The 20,734-nt window shown below is 37.4% G+C and overlaps 1 protein-coding gene and 1 long non-coding RNA gene across 13 annotated transcripts in view; both read right to left on the reverse strand.

Moving 5' to 3' along the window:
• LOC112995989 (uncharacterized) overlaps positions 1-5,031 on the reverse strand; it is a 103,851-nt gene extending 98,820 nt beyond the window's left edge. Inside the window, exon 1 of the long non-coding RNA XR_003262313.2 lies at positions 4,566-5,031. This is a non-coding gene — a long non-coding RNA (uncharacterized LOC112995989). The remainder of the gene's footprint in view (positions 1-4,565) is intronic.
• Positions 5,032-13,943: 8,912 nt separating this feature from the next.
• EPB41L2 (erythrocyte membrane protein band 4.1 like 2) overlaps positions 13,944-20,734 on the reverse strand; it is a 118,222-nt gene continuing 111,431 nt past the window's right edge. For all 12 annotated transcript variants that reach the window (XM_026119585.2, XM_064508980.1, XM_026119575.2 and 9 more), the window contains 3 exons: positions 19,599-19,679; positions 16,905-17,042; positions 13,944-15,214 (listed from right to left, as the gene is read on the reverse strand). In XM_026119585.2, coding sequence (XP_025975370.2) covers positions 16,935-17,042; positions 19,599-19,679 — 189 coding nt within the window. In that variant the 3' untranslated portion in view covers positions 13,944-15,214; positions 16,905-16,934. The remainder of the gene's footprint in view (positions 15,215-16,904; positions 17,043-19,598; positions 19,680-20,734) is intronic.

Genomic DNA, 20,734 nt, shown 5'->3' on the forward strand with positions numbered 1-20,734 from the left:
TATCATCCGTGCCTCATGTTTGATAGAAAAGAATCTCAAGTGCACATGGAAAACCAATTAAAAAATCCAAATGACCGTTTTGGTCTCATACTCACATATTTAGTTCCCATTAACTTCACTGTGAGCCATGGAGGTGTATCAAAGAGAAATACTCCCCAACTCTTTCTGTAATGTCACAGAGTTTGGAATTCTGTGACAGATTTTTTTCATTCAAACAGAACTTTTTGGTTGCTCAAGGTTTTTTGTTTTTTGTTTTTTTTTTTAATAAGAACATCAGTTAAGAAGTACTTTTTAAAAGGCTCCAGAAAAGTGTTCAAAATGTTACAAGATTTCTTTGTGCACTGGAACACTAACATTCATCATAGTCTAAAAAAAATGAATTAATTTTGTATGGGCATAAAAAGTTTAAGGAGTTTATTGATCACAGCTGACAGGTATCTGTACAAGGAAGGAATTTTATGGTGACAGATGGGCATATAATAATATTAATATCCTAACCACCTGGCTTTTAATCCATGCTTTTCATCAGTATATCATAAAGCACTTTACAAATGAGGTCAAACATCTAGCGGGAAAAGGCAGAATGAGATGTAAGGGTTAGAAACTGAGGCCAAACAAATAAAAACAAGAAATAAAGCACGCTCCATTTGTTCTCCTATTAATCACAAAAACAAGATGATTAACAAAATGGGGAATTTGCCTACAAGTACAACATTCTCCATCACTTGTCACAGTGGCAGGATCTCACACCAAATACATTATAGTTCAAAGAAAATTACAAACTTAATAAAATGCTTACTAGGCAAGGTTCTTTGCCTTTTGAAACATAGCAATACTTCCTTGCCTTGAAAACCTACAAATCTACTGTACTTTTCATTATCTCCAGCCTACCCATCTACCCAGTTAGTCAGACAAATCTTGTACATCCTCGCTGGATGTTGAGAGAGAACTGCTCTCATAAGGTAGTTTGCACTTTGAGCTCATGGTCATGAAATGACGCAGACTTTTTATCCATGTCATATCAAGCAGCTGAAGCCATGCAACTGCCATGCTGGATGTTACTTGATACCTTCATTAGGAGGATTTGATAGGACTAAGAGCGGATGTTCAGGCAGACTGACCATCTCTCCAACAACGGGAAGCATGTTTGTGCTGGAATTCAAGCACACAGGCAGGTCAATCAGGGAAGTGCTCCTGTGTGCATTAAGTTTCAAGATGACAACAGTTTTCAAGACCTAACATTTTTAGAAATCTGATGGTGCAGAAAGAGGATACTGGAAGGGTAATCTTCTGTTTAAAACACTCAGTGCACCATAGACACAGTTCTGCCATAGACTGGCAGCCAGATCAGAAAAACTGAACAGCATGAATACCTCAAACCCAGTTACTTACTTGAGTTGTTTAAAAGGTACCCAAATTCCTTGGCAAGCCTGGCCCCCAAATCAACTATTTTCAACTTTGCTAAAAAAGAATAAAAATGGACCCTGAATTTCTCTCTTCTGCAGTTACTTTTTGGGGAAAAAAATGTTGTTGCTACAACATCCATTGTCTCACTTGCTGTCTCAGTGGCTCAAACTGAAAACTCTTGAGAACATATACTACGTGTATGCCTAAAAGGTGCACCTTGTATATATGACACAATTTTCATCTTGATCAAAGCACTTTAGATCTATTGTTAAAAAAAAAAATCCATAAAATGGATGCTTACTATTCAGATTGGCCTGCACAAAATTAGCAGATGAAAGAACCCCAAATGCTCAAAGTACAGCAGTCTTACATATTGCGCCCAACATATCCAAAGGTTTCAAGCCCTAGATTACTTCACTACGCACTTTTAAACTTTGTGGTTGAGTAACTTTGCAACTGAACTCCAGTCCTATTAGGAATCACAGGGCTACACAAACAAACCAAAGTCCAAAAAGTGATAATGGTCTGAGCAAAGGGCAAAATGTGGATGCAGGAAAAAAGGAAGAAAGCAAGTTAAAATAAGCTCCACACGTACAGATCTGAAGGAACTTACTCAGCAGGGTTGTTGCAGAGGAAACTGAGCATGGGTTACCTACTTTCAGTGTTTGTGAAGGAGCTACCTGGTTGCATTCTCTTTGCTGGGATTTTTGCGCCTGTGACTTTACTGCTGCTGCTGCTAATCGCCTACTTCAGGATCAAATTATTAGAAGGTAGGTCAGGCAGGACTCAGGGGCAATGAGTGGGTACAAAGACAAAACTCTGTGTTCAACAGATTACTCTTAGGCTTGGGCCAATAACTAAACAGAATAGAATTCTGATAAACAATTTTCTCAAGTTGTGCTGCATTTTAACTTACTTTTCAAATAGAAGATGGTCTATAAAAAATTGTTTAGCTTGAATCCTCACTTAAATTCCATAGTTTTACTGACTGTGCAGCATTCATTATAGAAGGGCAACAAAACTGAAAAAAAAATGGGTGGCTAAAGTAGAGATCATTTCCCTCTGTGCTTTCACTGTGCAAGTCTACAGTGTGACAGTTAACAGCAATTGCACCCTATAACTCGTTGGTTATTGAGTACATCTGTGTTTTTTCAAAGGTATATATTTGCTTTTACTTTGTATTTAAATGTACATTTGGCACATTGCTGTTTCAATTTTAAAAGCAGCTTATACTCACCTCAAAATCTATCTCCAGAGTAAAAGCAAAACAAGAAACCCACCCAGTTTCAGATATGTAAATACATGGTGAGCACAACACATTTAGATACTGTAAATCACGGCTATTCAAAAAATCTGACTGGTGCTGCACAGAAAAGACACTGGGATACAACTTTAGCATGCAGGGAATTCCTTACAGGAGGGAAACCCCTGTATCTCAGACTATGCTATTTTAATGGAATGATCTTCACGTCTTCTGGGTTTGAGTCTAGATACAGCTTGAATCTGAGGTGTAGCAACAGATTCATCATTCTCATGTCAGGTTTCCAGCCTTAAACAAGAACTGCCAAGGTCTGCCCCAGGGCACATGCAGCTCAGAGTCCTTTACATTTTTGGGGGAGGTGGGTGGGGTGGGGGGGCAGAGGGGCTGAGAAAATTATCTTCACAGAAAACAGAAGATAAATTCCCATTATCTCTGATGATACAGGGATCTGGAGGATGTGGATTAATTCATTTAAAATGCAAACACTGAGACAAAGTAATAATACAAAATATCAGAAATGAAGGGGTTAGACTGGCCTGTGAACATCAGTCTAGCCCACTGTGGTCACCCCCAACTCTTCTAAACTGAGAGTACTATGAAAGAGCAACACAGTAAGAGGAACTATTCCAGCAATCACTAAAGCCATCCAGTTTGCTCTGAATGTAAGTGCCATAATATGGCACTGAAAAGAACAACTCATGGCAAAATGCTTTTGAATTTTTGTACCTGGCCCTATCTCACTTCTGTCAGAAAGCTTTGCTCCAACTGCTTCTGACTTCACCTACATCTAAGGACATTGTCAAAATCACTGCTACACCAGTCGTGCATACCTGAATGACTGAACATGGTCAGCCCTTCCAAGACCCTTTCTTGCAGACATGACGTTAAGCTTTTTCCTGAGATTAGCTGCCTTTTGAACCTAGAAATGTTGGGAAAGCTAAGATGATATCCTAGATTGCCTCTGTAAAACCAGGTGCCTCTTGATACATCTTGATTAGATACCTGTATGGGCCAACAGCGCATAACATAGGTATTACAGGTTTCAGCTCCAGTAGTCCACCCATGATCTTAAAAACAGAGAATTGGCTAGGGCAGGCAGAAGGAAAATCCTGACCATAGGATCTGCAGATGATAAATTGAGACCTTCACCCAGTGCTGGCCCAAGATTCATCAGCCCAGCAGGAAACGGCCAGATTTACCCAAGCAACACAAGGCTGGGTTTTTATCTTGCCTTTATCTGGACGCCAGATCAAGCACTATAATTCATACATTCGTAAAGTTTGTTCTACCCTGCAGCCTTCTGAAATTCTGAAAATTGGGCAATTTAACACAGTTCTAAATGGAAGAAAGGCCACATGTATTCAGATATGTAGAATAAATCACTTTCTATTTTACGTAACATCTCCAGGCATCTAGACTTGAGGCTTTAACATGAAGGATGGGTGTTTGTTTGTTTAGCAGCACACACAAGTAAGCTTCAGGCTGCTAAACTCAAATGTTTCCTGTTCAAGATGTGCTTTTTAGATGCTGAATTAATCAATTAGGGAAGCCTGTTCTGCATTCTTAACTCAGCTCTGCCTTCACCTCCCTCTAAGGATAATTTATAACTGCTCACAGTTTTTCACACAATAGCAAACAACAACAAAAAATAATGTGGTGCCAAAACATCACACAATTCAATAAATATCAAAGAGGAGGATGCCTACGGGTTGATAGTTCCTTCCTGAAAAATGCTGTCTTGAGAAAACCAGAATGGAAGCTAATGTAATTATGGCATTAAACTTGGGATAAGAGCAGGGGTTCTCCCTTTTAGCAAATAATCATCTGTGTCTATTTGCCATAGTTAGACAGTAGCTATTATGAAATAAAACTGAGGTACTACTGAACTGATTCTTACCTGGCAATTGCTTTTCTATTCCAGCTGAGATCTAGCAAAATAGGAAAAGCAGGCAGATTACAGATCCCATGAATTCAGGTATTTTGGTAGAGGCTCAGATAATATTTTTGTTGAACCGAAAAAGAACATCCAAAAAGCCTCAAAGACGTTCACATTCATGCCGTGTGATCAACTGCTGAAACTAACTGGCCTGCCCTGTCTTAAAGTGACCGTATCCTCCTTAGCTGTGCTTTCTGTATGTCTGTGAATATTACATAAAAACGGATGTTAAAAAGTGCTTCTGATAAAGCACAGAATTTTTAATTTTGGATTTGTAATGAGTTTAAGATGATTCCCTAAATTTTCCTAGATCAGCAATCAAGGTTTTAAGAGAGAGAGGTGAACAAACCATTTAGCAGACAAATTTGTCAAAGGAATCTTTTTTCTTTCCCCCTTTCGTAGCTAAAAAGGATGACTGAGGCAGATCATGTGACTATGCAATGCCTCAGGGAAAAGATTAAATTTCCAGGCAATAGGTGTCCTGGGTGGGAGTCTCAAGAGGAAGTGAGACAAATTCCTGGCTATCTGATACTTTGGGCAACTCAGCCCCAGCTATAGCTTCAGGCCCTACCTTTGCCTGATTTGAGACTGCCAGTCAAACCCATCATTTAAGCCTCCAGCCAACGCACACAAACCATTCTGTGCAGCTCTCTCTGTACAGGCAAGCTAACATCATGTGATCCTGTCAACTGAGTCAGAATCAGTTTTTAAGATCATCAGGTGAGCCAGATAACTAAACACAGGTAAGCCTGAGAACTTAGGTCAGCACTCTTACAAAACCTCAGAAATTCAGTAGGCCTTTGGTATCTATTTCCCTTAAAAAAAAAAAATCCCAATTTACATTACTTGCATGTGTTGTTTCCTTGTCAGCCAAGCACTGTTCCTTTTTCAATGTGAAGCATGAAAAGGGTTCCACATAAACATACCAAAAGCCATCTTGTTACTGTCCTTCCAAAACCTCTTAAAAATAAAACCAAACCCAACACAACAGCAGCCTTTCCTCTGAACAACTAACAACATCAAGGGAAGCTAATATCCTGTGACAAAGCTTTTTATACAAACTGGGTGGGATTTTTTTTCCACTGTTTCCTCATCCCTCTCCAAATACTCTTCCAAGCCTCTGATGATGGTGTCCTGTTTTAAAGATGTAAAGGCTGTGGGGCAGGGATCATTCTTCTGTTCTGTTTGTATCACACCAAGCACAGGGAGGATCAGTCCAATGATCAAGGCTCTTATGGCCCTGCCACAGTAAAATAGAAGGCTAATTGCCAGTAAAAGGCTAATTGCTCTCCTTGAAATTGTTAAAGGATTTTTTTCTGATTGAAAGCTGGTGGAGGCAGATGAGAATAGAATATTTCTGTTGATGTCAACAGACCTTGTGTCAGTGCTTCAATAGGCAAAGTCATAACCCCTATTTCATACTCAGAAGACTTTCCTCTAGAAGCACAGATAAATTGTTATTAACTTGCTACTTATGCACCTTCAATTTAATTTGACCAGCTCTTACCAATGCACACCAGCTCCTTTTCTGTATGAAAATTCACTACTGGGAAGTACTGCATTCCTACTGAATTTTTTGTTGTTTGGTTTAATTTTCAGTTAACAAGGAACTGGCTATGGCGCATGACGCCAGAAACGCCCTCTTGGATTACCGTGTCCAGTGCCAGAAACCGAGAAGATCTGGAAAAACAGAGATCAAATACAAGAACTGAGTGACATTTAAGGGAATCTCATGCCTCGGGAAGCAAGCCAAAAACCAGCACTCAGCTCTGCAGGTTTAAAAATAACCAGCTGTAGATAAATGCCATGGGGAAAACAAAATGCAGAGAAGTTAGTGCTGTGCTGTACAAATGAAACAGCTGCTGCCGTTCAAAAAGGCCTTGTAAAAGTTTTGCTTTCTCACAGGAGACCCCGTAAGCAGTACTTCGTTGAACTCATCGGACACCAGAGACTTCCTGCAATGTACTGTATCAATTTGTTTACCTGACACAGCATTTGGGGCGGGGGGAGGGAAGGAAATGACCTTGCTCACTAGCCCTTCACTAGCCCACTGAGGAGAAAACTCTGTATAACAAGCTCCTGAGAGAGCTGAGCAGGCACATGCAAGGCAGACAGTCTTATTACACTGAAGACGTAGAAATAGCAAGCTCATATCAAATACTGACATCTGGGAAAAGGGTGACGGAGGGGAATGGACTTTTTACTTTAATTAGCTTTTATACTTTGGGAAAAAGTATAGGTCTTCTAAAGTATGTTTCCCACAGAATTTGGGAACAAAATACAACAGTGATATAATAGGACATCTCCCTGCTGTTAGATCATGCCACATTCTGAAACCATGAAAAGATACAATCAATATTTTGGAAAACAATTATTTTCATCTGAGTACAATCATTGAATAAATGGATGATTTTTCAAATAACAAACATAAACATGGAATTTCCTATCATTTTTTCCCATTAGCTGTAAGTGTATAATTTTCAGTGCATTTCAGAGTGGCTGAGGCAGACTGCCCAAAAAAACAGAATGCAAACTTTCTGAGTACTGTTGCATTTTGGCTTCTCTGGTTCTTACTGTCAAGTTTAAATCCAAACTGACCTGAATGTCAGGACTGTCAGCAAGTCAGTCCTTACAGGGAAGAGGGATGAGAAGTGACTGACTCCTGTCCCTAGCTGCTAGCAAGTGCTGGCTGCAATTACCATTCATTACAGTTGCTTCTCATTACCCCTTCCTGCAAGACCAGAGTGGATAATGCCTTGTCTGAGATTACCTGCATTTTTGCACAATTTAGGTTCTCATAGCCTTTTGAGAACTCCTTTGAATCATTTTGTAAACCCTAATGAGGCATGACCACAGGTTTAAGAAACACAGTAGTTTACCAAAGGCTTTGATAAGAAAACAAGAGTCAAACATCAATTATGCTTACTATACACAGCTGTTCCTCTATCACATTTTAATAATATTCTATTTTTAAAAACACTTAGTTCCATCATATAGTTCTACATCTATGCAAATAGCATACCATACGTGGCACTGAACAGCTAAAGAGCCAATTATTTATTACTTGAAAAAAGCTGCTTGAACATTTGTAAAGAAAAAGTAAAGGCTGGGATGCTGAAATTCAAGTATCATTAACTAGATGTCTAATAGTCTCTATTTAGGCTACTAAATAAACTACCCGACTTTTTAAAGTGCAGAGTACCTTGTAGTTCCACTTGAAATCAGCAAAAGGTGCTGGGTGGAGAAAGCCAGACCTCTTTTCAGAAGCCCTTGTGTTTTTGACCTGAGCAACAAAAGTTAAATACAAGACAGACATATGGACTTTGACCTCAAAGGCAGCAACCCTGTAACAGAAACATAGCAAAACATGGAACAGCAAAGACAGTAAAAAGAAGCTTATCTCAGTTGGCTGCCAGAGAAATCTATGGTTCAATTGCAGGGTTCCCCACCTCTAGCTGGAAATTCACTCAAAAAGCCCATTAACAGTTTCTCTGTGCATTTCAAGATGCCCCACCTGAACTTTGTAAGATTACGCAGGAGTTCTTTTCAGTATCTTGCAATCGAAAAAGCTGAAAAAGGCTTTTTTCTTTCTGACTTTACTCTTCACATAAACTTGTTCTTCACAGTCTGCAGTGCTTCTGTTCCTATAAACTTCACACAAAAACTTGACAAACAGAAAATAACATACATGCTGCAATTCACAGAGCAAAAGGAAAGGAGCACTCCAAAGGCAGCTCTCAAATTGGAAATCACAATAGCTGCCTATCACCTGGATGTTAAATGGATCTTACATTTCTAGCTACCCAGGCCCTTCAGGAGCACCTGCTGCCTTACCTCCTCTCAGACCTAGACACTCACATTACCTGGCTGTCCTTGTACAACACAGTCCCTAGCGGGGCACCATTTCCCTGTGCCTAGTATATCCAGACTTGCATGTAAAGGTGAAGAGTCTCAAAAGCTCTTAACAGTGGCCTAACTTCCTCTCTTAGTGAAGTCAGCTGTTGTTACCTTAAATGCTGTCACTAAGCATAGGTCAACCAGATAAAGCAGCCTTCACTGAAAGATCCATCACGATCCCATGAAAGTAGTGGTGGTGGAAAAGAATGTGATGCTTTGTTTCATTTTTAATATTTTTAAGCTTGTATGTATGTGATTATGTAAACTATTTAAGGTTCACTAAAAAAATGCTGAGTGCCAATTATTAGGTAGCATCAAGAACATATAGAATCTTAATAGTGTTAATGCATACATTTATTATTGATCATATAAACAACATATTCAATCGAGAGAGCTTACATGAAAAGTCTTTTCTCCTGGTTACACAGATAATGGCTTCTTCAGGGTCAGTATTCCTGTAAGCTGATTAAGACAGAAATTTTTAAGATCAAACATGCCTCAGATAGCACAGATCTAAAAGTTAAGGCCAGATACGATGTCTGAGGTGAGAGATCTGTAAGTTTGTTTCTAATGATCTACCTCTGCCTCCAGCTGTATCATCTGAAAAGCCAAGCTACATAATCAATCAGTCTGACCTACTGGCCTCCAGGCATGACTCTGCTCTGTTTACCATTCCACATCTATAGGCAATTTTTCTTTTCAACACAGTATGCTCCACAGATCAGCTGCCATCAATGCTTTTTCCCCTCACTCTCAACAAAGCACATAACAGAACGTACAGAGCCTGCCCTGACATGCCGAGACCATGTCTTACTATACAAGTGATGACCTCTTGCTATTTCTCTGCACTCTCCATCTATCATCAGGTCCTTTTTTTTTTTTTTTTTTTAAATATAAATTGGAGTAGCTCAACCTCGGCAACTGTGGGAGATAGATCTGGGCCTCTCTTTCCCAGCCTCTAGACTTGCCCTGCTGCATGTTTAACAAAGCTAGACTCCTGAAAAGAGAGGGAGGGAGGGAGGGAGGGGAAACAGGCCAGAAACCACCTGCTGCCTCCCCCCGGGGGAGCTAAGGTGGTATCACCATGAGGGGCAGCAAGGTAGCAAGAGAGAAGCACAGCTGCTGGGAGGGAGTGAGCTATCCAGGTTTTGGGGATCAGTCCCTGCTGTAACTTCATTCAATGTCTGTTTTATCAGGGGAAAGGTAGAATCAGGCAGAATCAGTTCATAGGCTTGATTCAGCACAGGCTGCATTTGGGATCTCACTTAGACTGTAAATTGTTTGGGTCAGGGACAGTCCTATTCTTTTTCCTGTATCTGAATGAGTAAGAATCATATCACTCCCTGGTGTCTTTGTTCAAGCCCTCTGCCCTGTCTAAAGCTCAATTTGGTACTCCTGGCAGAGAATTTTTACCTTTGGCTAAGCAAGATGGTATTTGTTTACAGAAAAAGGATATCAGAAATACAAATTACTCACTGACTTCCCTATTAGGATACTATTAGATATTAGGTTCTTTAACACTGTGTTATAATTCTTGTGGTTAATATAGTGGGGCTAAGGACTGTAGGGGCTACTGGAATAGAAATCCCTCACTGCTTGATCAGAGTTAAACATATAAATAATTGGCCCTACAGGGCAAAATCATTTCCAGAAGTATATTTTTTTAATCGTTTACTCATTTTGAGTGTCCTACAATTTCCTCAGAAGCAGCTGGTAAAGATCCTAGAAACATGCAGGACGTACTACCAACCAATTCAGTGCGCTGATTCCAAAGAACATTTCCTATTTTCCTATGTAATACTTGGATCCTAGTAATTGCAGCTTTCTAAATAGATAAGCAAGGAAAAGGTGAATTGTTTGGCCATGCCAATGAAACTATTTCTTACTTGAGTGCATTAACTGCTGTGATTATGGATCTCTTTCAATAACACCTTTAAATATTTTCTGCAATATACTCTTTCCCCTTCTTTTATTGAACAAAATCTACATAATCCATTGCAGGCAAGTTGAGACAGCTGCTACCTAGAGGAAAAAAATATTTACGTTAAAGAAACATGCTGCCAATAGAAAAGCAGTGATCTTGGATACTGATCAGATATTAAAGGAACTGTCAAACTCCCTAAAATTCCAAATGCCCACTGCCCTCCCACACCAAGAAAAGATTGGCCTCGACCACATGTCAAAACATACATACACACCTAATCAAAATTTAGCATGTCTTATTACAATGTATAATTGGTTTTGTTGATTTGACAAAATGTTTGAGAATACTGTGATTTAAAATGTTGAAAAGTAGTATTACTGTGTAACGGTATTTTAAGTAAGATAAGACATAATTAAAACAGAAAAACACTGGATGCCTTTGGCTCAACTGCTTATTGAGCTGAAATTGCTAACATGTCGAGTTATCTGGCATCCGAGATTCAGTAACACATCATGAAGATACTCAACTCCTTGCTGCGTTCATTCCCATTACTGAATATTGTCAAGAAATCTGTTTTCATGCTGCCTAGCCAAAGTTATCTTACATCATTTCCTTGATTAAGAAAAATGTATATTTAAATATCACTATTGAAGATAGTCTTGATAAACTGTAAAAGGAAGACTTTATCATTTAAGATAGAGTCTATCATTTGAAGACTTCAAGAGAAGTCTTGATAAACTGTAAAAACATTTCCTAAATATATATGGAAACAGTGATTGCCAGGAAATAGTTTATCTTCAATTATCTTTATAAGTGAAGAGTCCTCTGTCTTCCTCTTACCAGGAATCACCTAGAAAGTAGGATACTACTTCCTCCATTTACAACCAGCAAGCATGTTTAAAATGGCTATCTTCTTGCCTATCTGTGATTGCTTCCTCTTCATGTCCCAGAGCAGAATTTAATGTCTTAATCTACAGTAGAAAAGACCAAGAATGATGAAAACTCTGGAATAGCTTCTGTCTGGGGAGTATCTAAACCAAGAATGACTGCTGGGTGTCTCTTCTAGTACCTACAGTGGAGACATGAAATGAAGCTAGCAGAAGACAGGTGTGAAAGAAATGAAACGTGGTGTCTTTTCCGCAAGATAACATGAAATGGTGAAAATGCATACCACGCAAAGTTTTTAAAAAGTAGTAAGCAAATTCATAGAACAAAAATTTATCAGGCCAGAAAATACAAAAGACCACTCATGGACCAGAAGGTTTTAGAAAAATGCTGAAAGAGCATTCTGGTAAAGTAGTACTTTCTAGTACAGTATTTTGTTCTTATACACATCCCTAGGCTGTCATTAACCTCAGTCAAAGACAGAATTCTGGAAAAGTTAGTCATTTACCTTGGCCCAGTACAGCCATTGTTATATACTTACCTCCAAAACCCCTTGTATGATTTCTTTCATTGCAAACAGAATAAAGGAACACTCCAAGCATTAGCAACATTGCTAATGCTTGTAATTTAGTATTAATATTATTAATACAAGCACCTGTTTTCCCCAGTGCAATGTAAAAACCAGAACAGCCTGAAAATCAAAATGGATTCAAACCTTCCTAAGTTGTACGGTCAGGTCAATAGGGTGGTGTACCAGCTGCTCCAAGTAGTCCACTTCCACAGTAAACATGTCTAAAAGCTAAGAACTTCCCACTGATTCTGGCTAAGTGCATAGTTAAGGATCATTCTGATCTACATCAGATCTCAGACTCTGACCCTTGTCTTAATACTTCATTTCATCTAGAAGATTTCTTTCATGGCCAGGCTGAAAGTTGTCATTCTGCTCGAGCTCTCCAGTAAAAGAACATTTCAAGAAACAATTCATATTGCAGTTGCTCATAGCTTTGGGCAATAGATTTGTTGGTTTTTGAAACAATCTGTCACCTGAGTTGCTTGCTTGTCCTTTATGAAACCTTAATCCAGGAAACAATCTACGGAACATTTCCAACATTTGTTATGAACCCTCAAGTGATCACAATTAAAATCCTCCCACCATATATTAAGTATTTTTATGCAGGATCCACGACTCATTTTTCTTAAACAGTAATTTAAGCAGAATTAATTACTAAAACATCTTCTCCAGGTTTTCATTAAATGGGACTGTAATTATCTTTGAAATTGCTTACATACTGTAAGACTAGCTTATGAAGTGTCTTGACCACAATTTCTTTTGCTGCATGTGTTGCAATATTTGCTACAGATATAAAAAAAACCAAAAAAACTTATCAGATTTGCACAATATTCTAGAACATTTGCATAATTACATACAACTAGAGTCTGTAAATCTTGACTATTTTTAGGATTGGCCACGCTTGGGGGCTAGAGTTTTTCTACATGTCAAAGATGGTTTAATTAGTATGTGTTTAATTAATGGAAGTGATAGCTATGCACAAACTATGCTGACCTAAAGGCACCATTCACTTGTCCCTGACATAAGGTTCAGATTAGTATTTGAAGAAATACATCTCTCAGTGAAAGTAATAGTTTAAGAATAGTATATTTGCAATTTGAAGGATTAAATACAATTATATTAAAAACAACAGTATTGATCTAGTGTCTTACAAGTCAAAGATCCAACTCAGTACGGAACTGAAGTAATATGCTTTCTTCCCACTAAGCAAGTTCTACAACTAATACTATACCACATCAAAAACACCTCAAAGATTTTTATAGAGCCTTGTCTTACCTATTTTTGTATGAAAAATTAAGACATCCCCTTAAATGCATATATCTCCATTTTGACCTCCTCTTACCTATGCATAACATGCTACTTTCTTGACAGTCTCCCTATTCATGCAGTGTTTTTGTTCTTTTCTCGTGTTCTTAGATGGTTGGGTTCTTTTCCTTTGTTTGAAAGAGAGAATATCTTTATTTTTGAAAAGCAGATGAATTAGATTATCTGCTATTTTTCAAGTTAACATGGGATGTAATTAAGAACACCTATATGCATATATAAATCAACATCTTAGTTACTGTTGATTTATGTTATTCAACTTATATGAAGCCAAATGTAATACGAATTAGTGTTAAGCACGCATGCTGACAAATGGCAGCAAGCAAAACTGAGAACAGCACCAATAATAAATACATTGTTCAGAGGAGATAAAAAAAGTATTGAGAAGTATTATGATTTGGTGTTGCTTGAGGATCACAGTGCACCCTCACTCAGAGCTGTGAAGAACCACCTGCAGACTGAATGGCATTTTCACATGCGGAGTATTGTCCAGTGTGTTTCTGGCATCTGAAGATTTCTTTTCTGAAACACAGAAGCCAGGATGTTCACTGGAAGATGTCCAAAACACATTGATACTTTAGCAAGAGTCGGAAAGTCATGCCATCCTTCAGGTAACCCTGGAGACTGCTTTGTACCAAAACCCTACTTTTCAAGATTCTGTGGCCTCTAGAACTGCAGTTATCTGAAACTGATTTGCTCAATTGCAGTATCTTCCAAATTTATGCCTGAGTGCCAAAAGTCAAGTAGAGAATAAACAACTTTATTTTATAAACAGAATTACAGAAAGAAAAATATCACTTAATAGAACTTCAAGCTGCTATAAATCTAATTTGGCATTTTAACTATACACAGAGTCAACAGCGGGGAAAAAAAAAAGAAAAGAAAAAGATACTGCCCAAAATAAAAATATAATCCAACATCATTAACAGGTTTTCTCAATGGCAGTATGCATCAAACAATGTTACTGTCTTATTACTTTATGAATGGAATCCATCACTCAGTTTTGCTCAGCATCCTAAAAACCTGCATTAATCATTAGACAAAGTATCTGAAACGTATACCTTTTCAGTAACAGAAATGTCAATTCTAACATGTAGACAGTGATGTTTAACAGAAAGCGAGTATTCCACACGTATTCAAATAATGGAAGTGTTGAAATTTGGACACAGTAAGAAAAAAAGCACTAAGGTTTTAAGCTGCCTAGGTCATCCCTTGTTGGAAGAAGAGAAAGATACTTTGTTCTTCTTTCTTTCCTTATCTGGAATGTTGCAGACTGCAAAGTGTCTACAAAGTTGAGCATTGGCACCAAAGTGCAAAAGATTTTCAAAACACAGTGCTCAGTCAGAAGAAATTTCTGCGTGCTCCTTTTCCTCTACAGACTGCCACACTATCTCTGTCCCACAGAGAGGAGGAGATCCTTAAAACAGAAGGAGTTACAGAGATAGCAGTATAAAATTTATCCAAAGAAATATATTTTGTCAAATTTTAGGAAATGTTTTACTGTTATAAAAAACTTTGTTATGTGATACCATATATGTTATGTGATACCTGAATAATCTGAAAAAATTCTGTAAATTACTCCAGTAAGAGATTTCACTTGAAATATTTGAAAAAAAGAAAAAACTATATCTAAATTAGTTAAGATCCTCCTTTCTGCACAATTACCACCTGCTCCAGTGAACAATGCTTACCAGATTATAATTTTTGTTCACTTTCATATAATCAAGAATCAGCTTCAAAAAATGGCAAGTATCTATGCAAAAAAGATGAAACCCTCTAAAACTTCATAAAAAAAAAATCTAAGATTGTTAAGAAGTGGTTATAAAAAATAAACAAGTAAGACTGTAAGCGAATATAGACCAAAGATGTTAAATTCACGTTTGGTATTGGCATTTCAGTCTTGAATGTCTGGTCCTCACTGCTAGGCTTGGTGAATTCGGTAGAGTAGCGATGGCTTGGAATGGTCACAGTTCTTCATGGTCATGATCATGGTCAGTATTATTTTTATTTCTGGAAGAAAAAGGAGAGGGAAGATGATTCATGAGGAACAGTGTGAATTTCACATCAGATTCCAGATGTCATTTTGCCTCTAGAGGGTTGGGGGGGCAGGGGGGGCGGAAAGGGAGGGGCTCCCCTCTCAAAAATTCCCATGATGTTTTTACAGCACATCTCTCACAGTTTACTGAAAATTTTAATCCACAATCTAGTGAATAAGTAAAAATAAAATTATTCTTTCAAACAATAATCCTTGAGAATCCAAGTGTAAGATTTCTCACTCTTATTAGAGACAACAAAGCTCTACAGAGATTATTACGGTAGTTGTAGTCAGGGCAGAGTTTTCATTACTTTAGAAACAAATAATCAAGATTCATGGTATGATTCAATTGCCTAAACACAATTATCTAGAACTATTTTTGCAATCCCATCTGGCCTCCGGTTGCTGCCCCAGGAGGACAGAGGTCTCTGGATGCTCCTGTGTTACATCTGCCAACTCTGTACGCAAGTTGCAGATATCCAAGGCATTTCAGATGGCCTGTGTTTAGCCAACTAAATTTTTTCCTAGATGTTTAACTGAAATGCATCCTTCAGTCAAACAAGTCATCAGGTCTCAAGATACAAGAGTAGCATAGCAAAATGTCTTCATATTAGTCCTATTTCACTCTGATAAGCATTTCAGATCAAGAGCTGTGAAGCAACTGGCGAACTTGGATAAGAACAGCTGACAGTGGCTAACACATTGCAAACAACACTCCACAATGTATATATTTCTCCAGTGAGCAAAGCACACCCTCAACAGATGGAAAGAATTATTTGAATACCTTTCTCTGAATAAATTTTTACCAAGTAGCAAAATATTTGATGAGGGAAGAAAATCAACTTTTCAGTTAGTCACTACTGTAGAAATGTGGTGCAAACCTACCAAGATTCTTCCTCCCATGACACAGTCCCTTCATGAGAAATGTTACTTACAAAACTTACATGGGACAGATTATGCTGAACACTGATCTGAAAAACACCTTTCTTCTGGAGAAAAACCTCCAGGCCCAAATCCAAATATGCTAGAACTAAAGAATATAACAACTGAATGAGGACCAAGTAAACTGACATTCCTTCAAATACTTCTTTCAACTGATAAGAGGCTTTAAAACTTCAATTTGCAAAGCATTTAACTCCTTCTCACAGAAAATGATAAAAAGGTAAGTATTTCAAAATGCTTAAGATTGAGAATTATCTGACTGAATGAAAATGTCCAAGTGGGCCCTTTCACTACTAGGAACTGCACATAGTCTTCCCAATAAAATAAGCAAAATGTAAGGCAAGGACTGTAATTGTACCAGTACAAAAAGAAACATGACACATGCTTTTGCAGAAATAGCCCAAACTCACTTAAGATAAACTACAATAACTTGACCAAACATCACAGGAAATGCCATAATGAGAGTACGGACATAGAACTGGGAGACATTTAAAGGGAAATTTGAAATTTAAATAAAAATTAATGTGGGAGTGGACTTAAGATAAAGTTCTTACACTTAAGTGCCTATTCTATTGCACCAATTTGTGATAGCTAATACCAAAAAGCCCCAGTATTTGTCAAGCTTGATAGAATGCAGAGTACAACAGAAAATTGATGCTACTTTTTCAAACCATGTTATTTATGCATATATGTTATTAAATCTGTTTCATATTGCAGGCTTACCTGAAGTACTTGCTTGATTGCAGTTTGATTTTACTCGTCATCTTCCTCAGCAAGTTCAGTTTCTTTGTGCACCACTACTCTTGTGACAGACATGTCAGGGTGCTGTTCTTTGGCTTCTTTGATTGCCTGTGCCAGGGCCTGCAAACATATTTGAAATATGTACTTCAATGACTGCAAAAGATATTAATATGGAGCTGAAGGGTGGACGAGTTGCATTGGAAGTTTTCATAATAGTTGTTCAGAACTCTGAATTCCTGAGCTTGGAAGGTCTCAGCAAAACAAACGAACAAAAGAACAACCCAATAAAAGAAAGGTTTTGTAAATTTGCTGAAATTTCCAGAAAGTAACAAGTAACTATAAAGTCAGCCTGTAACTTTTTTTAGTTCATTCCAGGGGAAAGTACTCCTATACCACAAGTTTTAAAACTTCTGCAACAGATTTAGCACATAAAGACAGACAAAGCAGGAACATACACAGTACTAAAAGCGAAAGCTTCCCTCAGTTTCCTGAATAAAACATTCTTTGCTATCCGGTCCAAGTACGTTGCTGAAACTCTAGGAAAAGACCATAACAGAAATTTCTTTTCCAAACAAGAATCTCCTCTTCCTCCTGTTACTAGTTTAAGACAACCTCTCTTATTTTAACTCAGGGAGGTATAAAAATAAATGCCAGTCAGTTTCTTTTTAACCCTTTCTCCACTTTTTAAGAAATTTTATCCTCTTAAGAGATTTGTCAATGCATATAAGGCTTCACAGCTAACCACAGAAGTGCACCTCTGAGGCACAATATGCAAAAGAGCTCCTGTTCCTTACCTTGATCTGATATTTATTTCAGTGAGCTGTATTATGGATGGAACAACAAAAGAAATCATGAAGAAACTGGAGCTGGAAAAGGTACTACATGGCAACAGTAAACTCACAATCAGCTTAGTCTCAAGCACAACCTAAAAAAATATACTAGATGCGGGAAGAAAAATATGATGCAACAAAAAGATGCATCTTAGTTTAAAAATACGACAAGTTCCTGAGCCACAGGCGGTAAGTTAGAGAAGAAACAATGAACTCTGAAAAGAAACTGGAAGAACATCAACATTTGCCACCTAAATGATTAAAAGAGAATAAATCTGAAGATCTATTAAGGAAATGTACAGAAGAACACATAGTGCACTGGTACAATACTGATGTTTGCTCTTGTATTAATTGTAAAAATTTTTTTATTAGTTTGTGTTTTAAGGTATACCAAATATAATCTATGTAGTACAAATGAGGATTTAAAAGGAATTGGCTGTTCAGATTTAAGAATCGCTGTTTTTAATCAAACCACAAACAATGAAGAAATATTTAAGTCTCTCATCCCTAAATCACAGGAAGTGTAAGAAGCATTTGTATTCTGAAACTCAAATTAAAATCTCTCTTCTGTACTGAAAACTGGTTAGTGACATCGGAGGCAAAAAGCCAAAAAAATGAATGTTGATTATATACTCTATGAGTCTAGGAACTTCAGATCCACTGAAGAGATGGTGGCAGAGGTTTCTTAAAACTGTTAAGAGCAGCTCATTGTGTTAAACTTCGGTGATTTTTTTTTTTATAGTTTCATTTTTTATAGCTTCATTTTTTACTTCATTATCAATTAACCTTAGATTAAAGAAGGGCTAGGAGAACAGTTTTACAAAAGCAAAAGTATTGTCTGACCTTTTCAAACATCATAAATGCATTAAAGGTGTGTCAAGGCAGACACAAGACATGTCTAATGCTAAACAGCACCGTCATTTAATTACAAATTTCAAGAAGAGATTGAACTTGTCACGAGCCACTTTCAGGAGGCACATCAAAATCTGAAATTAGATTCACTGAAACTTCTCACTATATTACAACTGAGAAGTTAAATTAAACCCTGTCGATTTGTGTAGCTACCATAAAGTCAGAATTGGATTCACTACAATTTTATGCAGAAGGTAGGCTTTTTAATTTGTATTATTCCACTGACTGTTGATTGACTTTGTCACTCCGAAGAATAGCTAATTGGACTTTCTCAAATTTTTGTCTGTGTACTTCTCAAATTCAGCTAGCTTAATTGGGCAGGTAGAAGTGATATTAACTCTACGACCATAAAAAATTGCAACTGCTTTTGTGCTGATAAAGATCAAATGTACTTATGTAAAGCTGTAGTGGATCAACAATTAAATTTGTTTCATTATACACAATTTATACATACAAATCAAAAACTTATTTTTAATTCAAGTAGTTTATGCCTTAATATATTTCAAAGGTTTCACTCAAAATGAACTTTGCATTCAGATATTGCTGACACAAAGCACGAGAGACACCTGCCTATCTAGATTAATGTTTCAAAATAGATTATTGTAGTAATGCTTTTCCTCCCAAATGGAAATAAACAGCACTAAACAGGTTGGGCCCATTCCAGAAAAAGCAACCTCTTTAAAAATAGCAGGAAATCCACTCATGTGATCTGTAATGCGAAGTTACAAATGTTGTTTTTTTCCCTCAGTTATGCTCTAAAGGCTCCCCATTCACAAAACACTTTTGCTAACAACTTAGCTGCAATCAACAGCCTCAGCATCTGCCTGATTCTTCATATTCAACTTCTCCACCTTTCTCTTATTTCTGAAAGAGCTTTTAGGGGCCACTAGACTGTTAATAACACATTATAGATGTTAACAGCTTACATACTCACCTCATCATGGTCAATATCTGCATCTCCAGTAATGACAATGCGCTTCTCAATTCTTGTTTCTGATACCCCACCTTTTACCATCTACAGATGGCACAAAAACAAGAAAACATCTTTACGATTATTCCATATAGCCAGGAAGAGGATTCACAAAGCACTCCTTTCTACTGTACTGAAACAACCGAATTTCTCTGTCACTGGACTGCAGTTAGTAGTAAATATTCTTGGTCTTAAGTTAAGTCATCCTTTCTTTTTTTACTTATGCTGTTAGTCACATTCTAGTGATGGATAAGAAAAACTTGACAAAAAAACAGCAAAGAGTTCCTTCTGGTTTCAGAACTGAAGTTCGAACACATCTAGAAGGGTACACAAATGGGAGTTCCAGCCTCCTCCATCAAATAAATCTGGCAACAGATAGATTGCAGGAGTTGTCTTTGGTTTCCATCCCTCTAGCATGGACCTATTCTCAGTCTCTGAGTAATCCCATACCATCATATACAAAGACGTTCTCTTTTTCAGTTCTGGAGTTCATGCACCTTAGTGTCATATTGTCAACATATTTTACATCTCAGATGGAAATAATTGTGCTTTGTTTCTTCATATCTCACTCTAATGATTAAAACATTAGCTTAGCTTAGAGAAATATTCTAAAAAGAAACAAAATTGTATGCTTTTTTTATAGGCCTGTATGACAGAAAAAAACAAAGTAGTTCTTAAGAAACACTGACCATATTAGAAAAGTTCCAAGATGATTCTTTTAAGAACACCATTAGAAAATTTTAATTTTGTCAGGCTCCTATATCAATAATGAAAGCTCATGAAGCCTTTTACATCAGTGATCACCAGTCCATAAGAAAAGATGAAGATCTGCTACAATATAGTCATCCCAGTCATTTTTGAGAAGAAAAGACTGAAATAATTTTTTGTTAAATGTTTCCTTCCTAAAAGAAACATTTTTTCCACACCTGAACTTGACAAGAAAATTCCTCTTTTTAATTTTGAATGGTTAAAGCACAATTTAGTCAATAAAGACTTCTTAAAATGCTGGTGGCTAATAAATACAAAAGCAAGTAGGAGACGGAAGAGGAGCTGTTGATTAATGTGTCTAATAAAACATCACATTTTAAGTTCTAAGCTCA

This window comes from Dromaius novaehollandiae, chromosome 3, assembly GCF_036370855.1.
Source record: "Dromaius novaehollandiae isolate bDroNov1 chromosome 3, bDroNov1.hap1, whole genome shotgun sequence".
Classification (NCBI taxonomy): Eukaryota; Metazoa; Chordata; class Aves; order Casuariiformes; family Dromaiidae; genus Dromaius; species Dromaius novaehollandiae.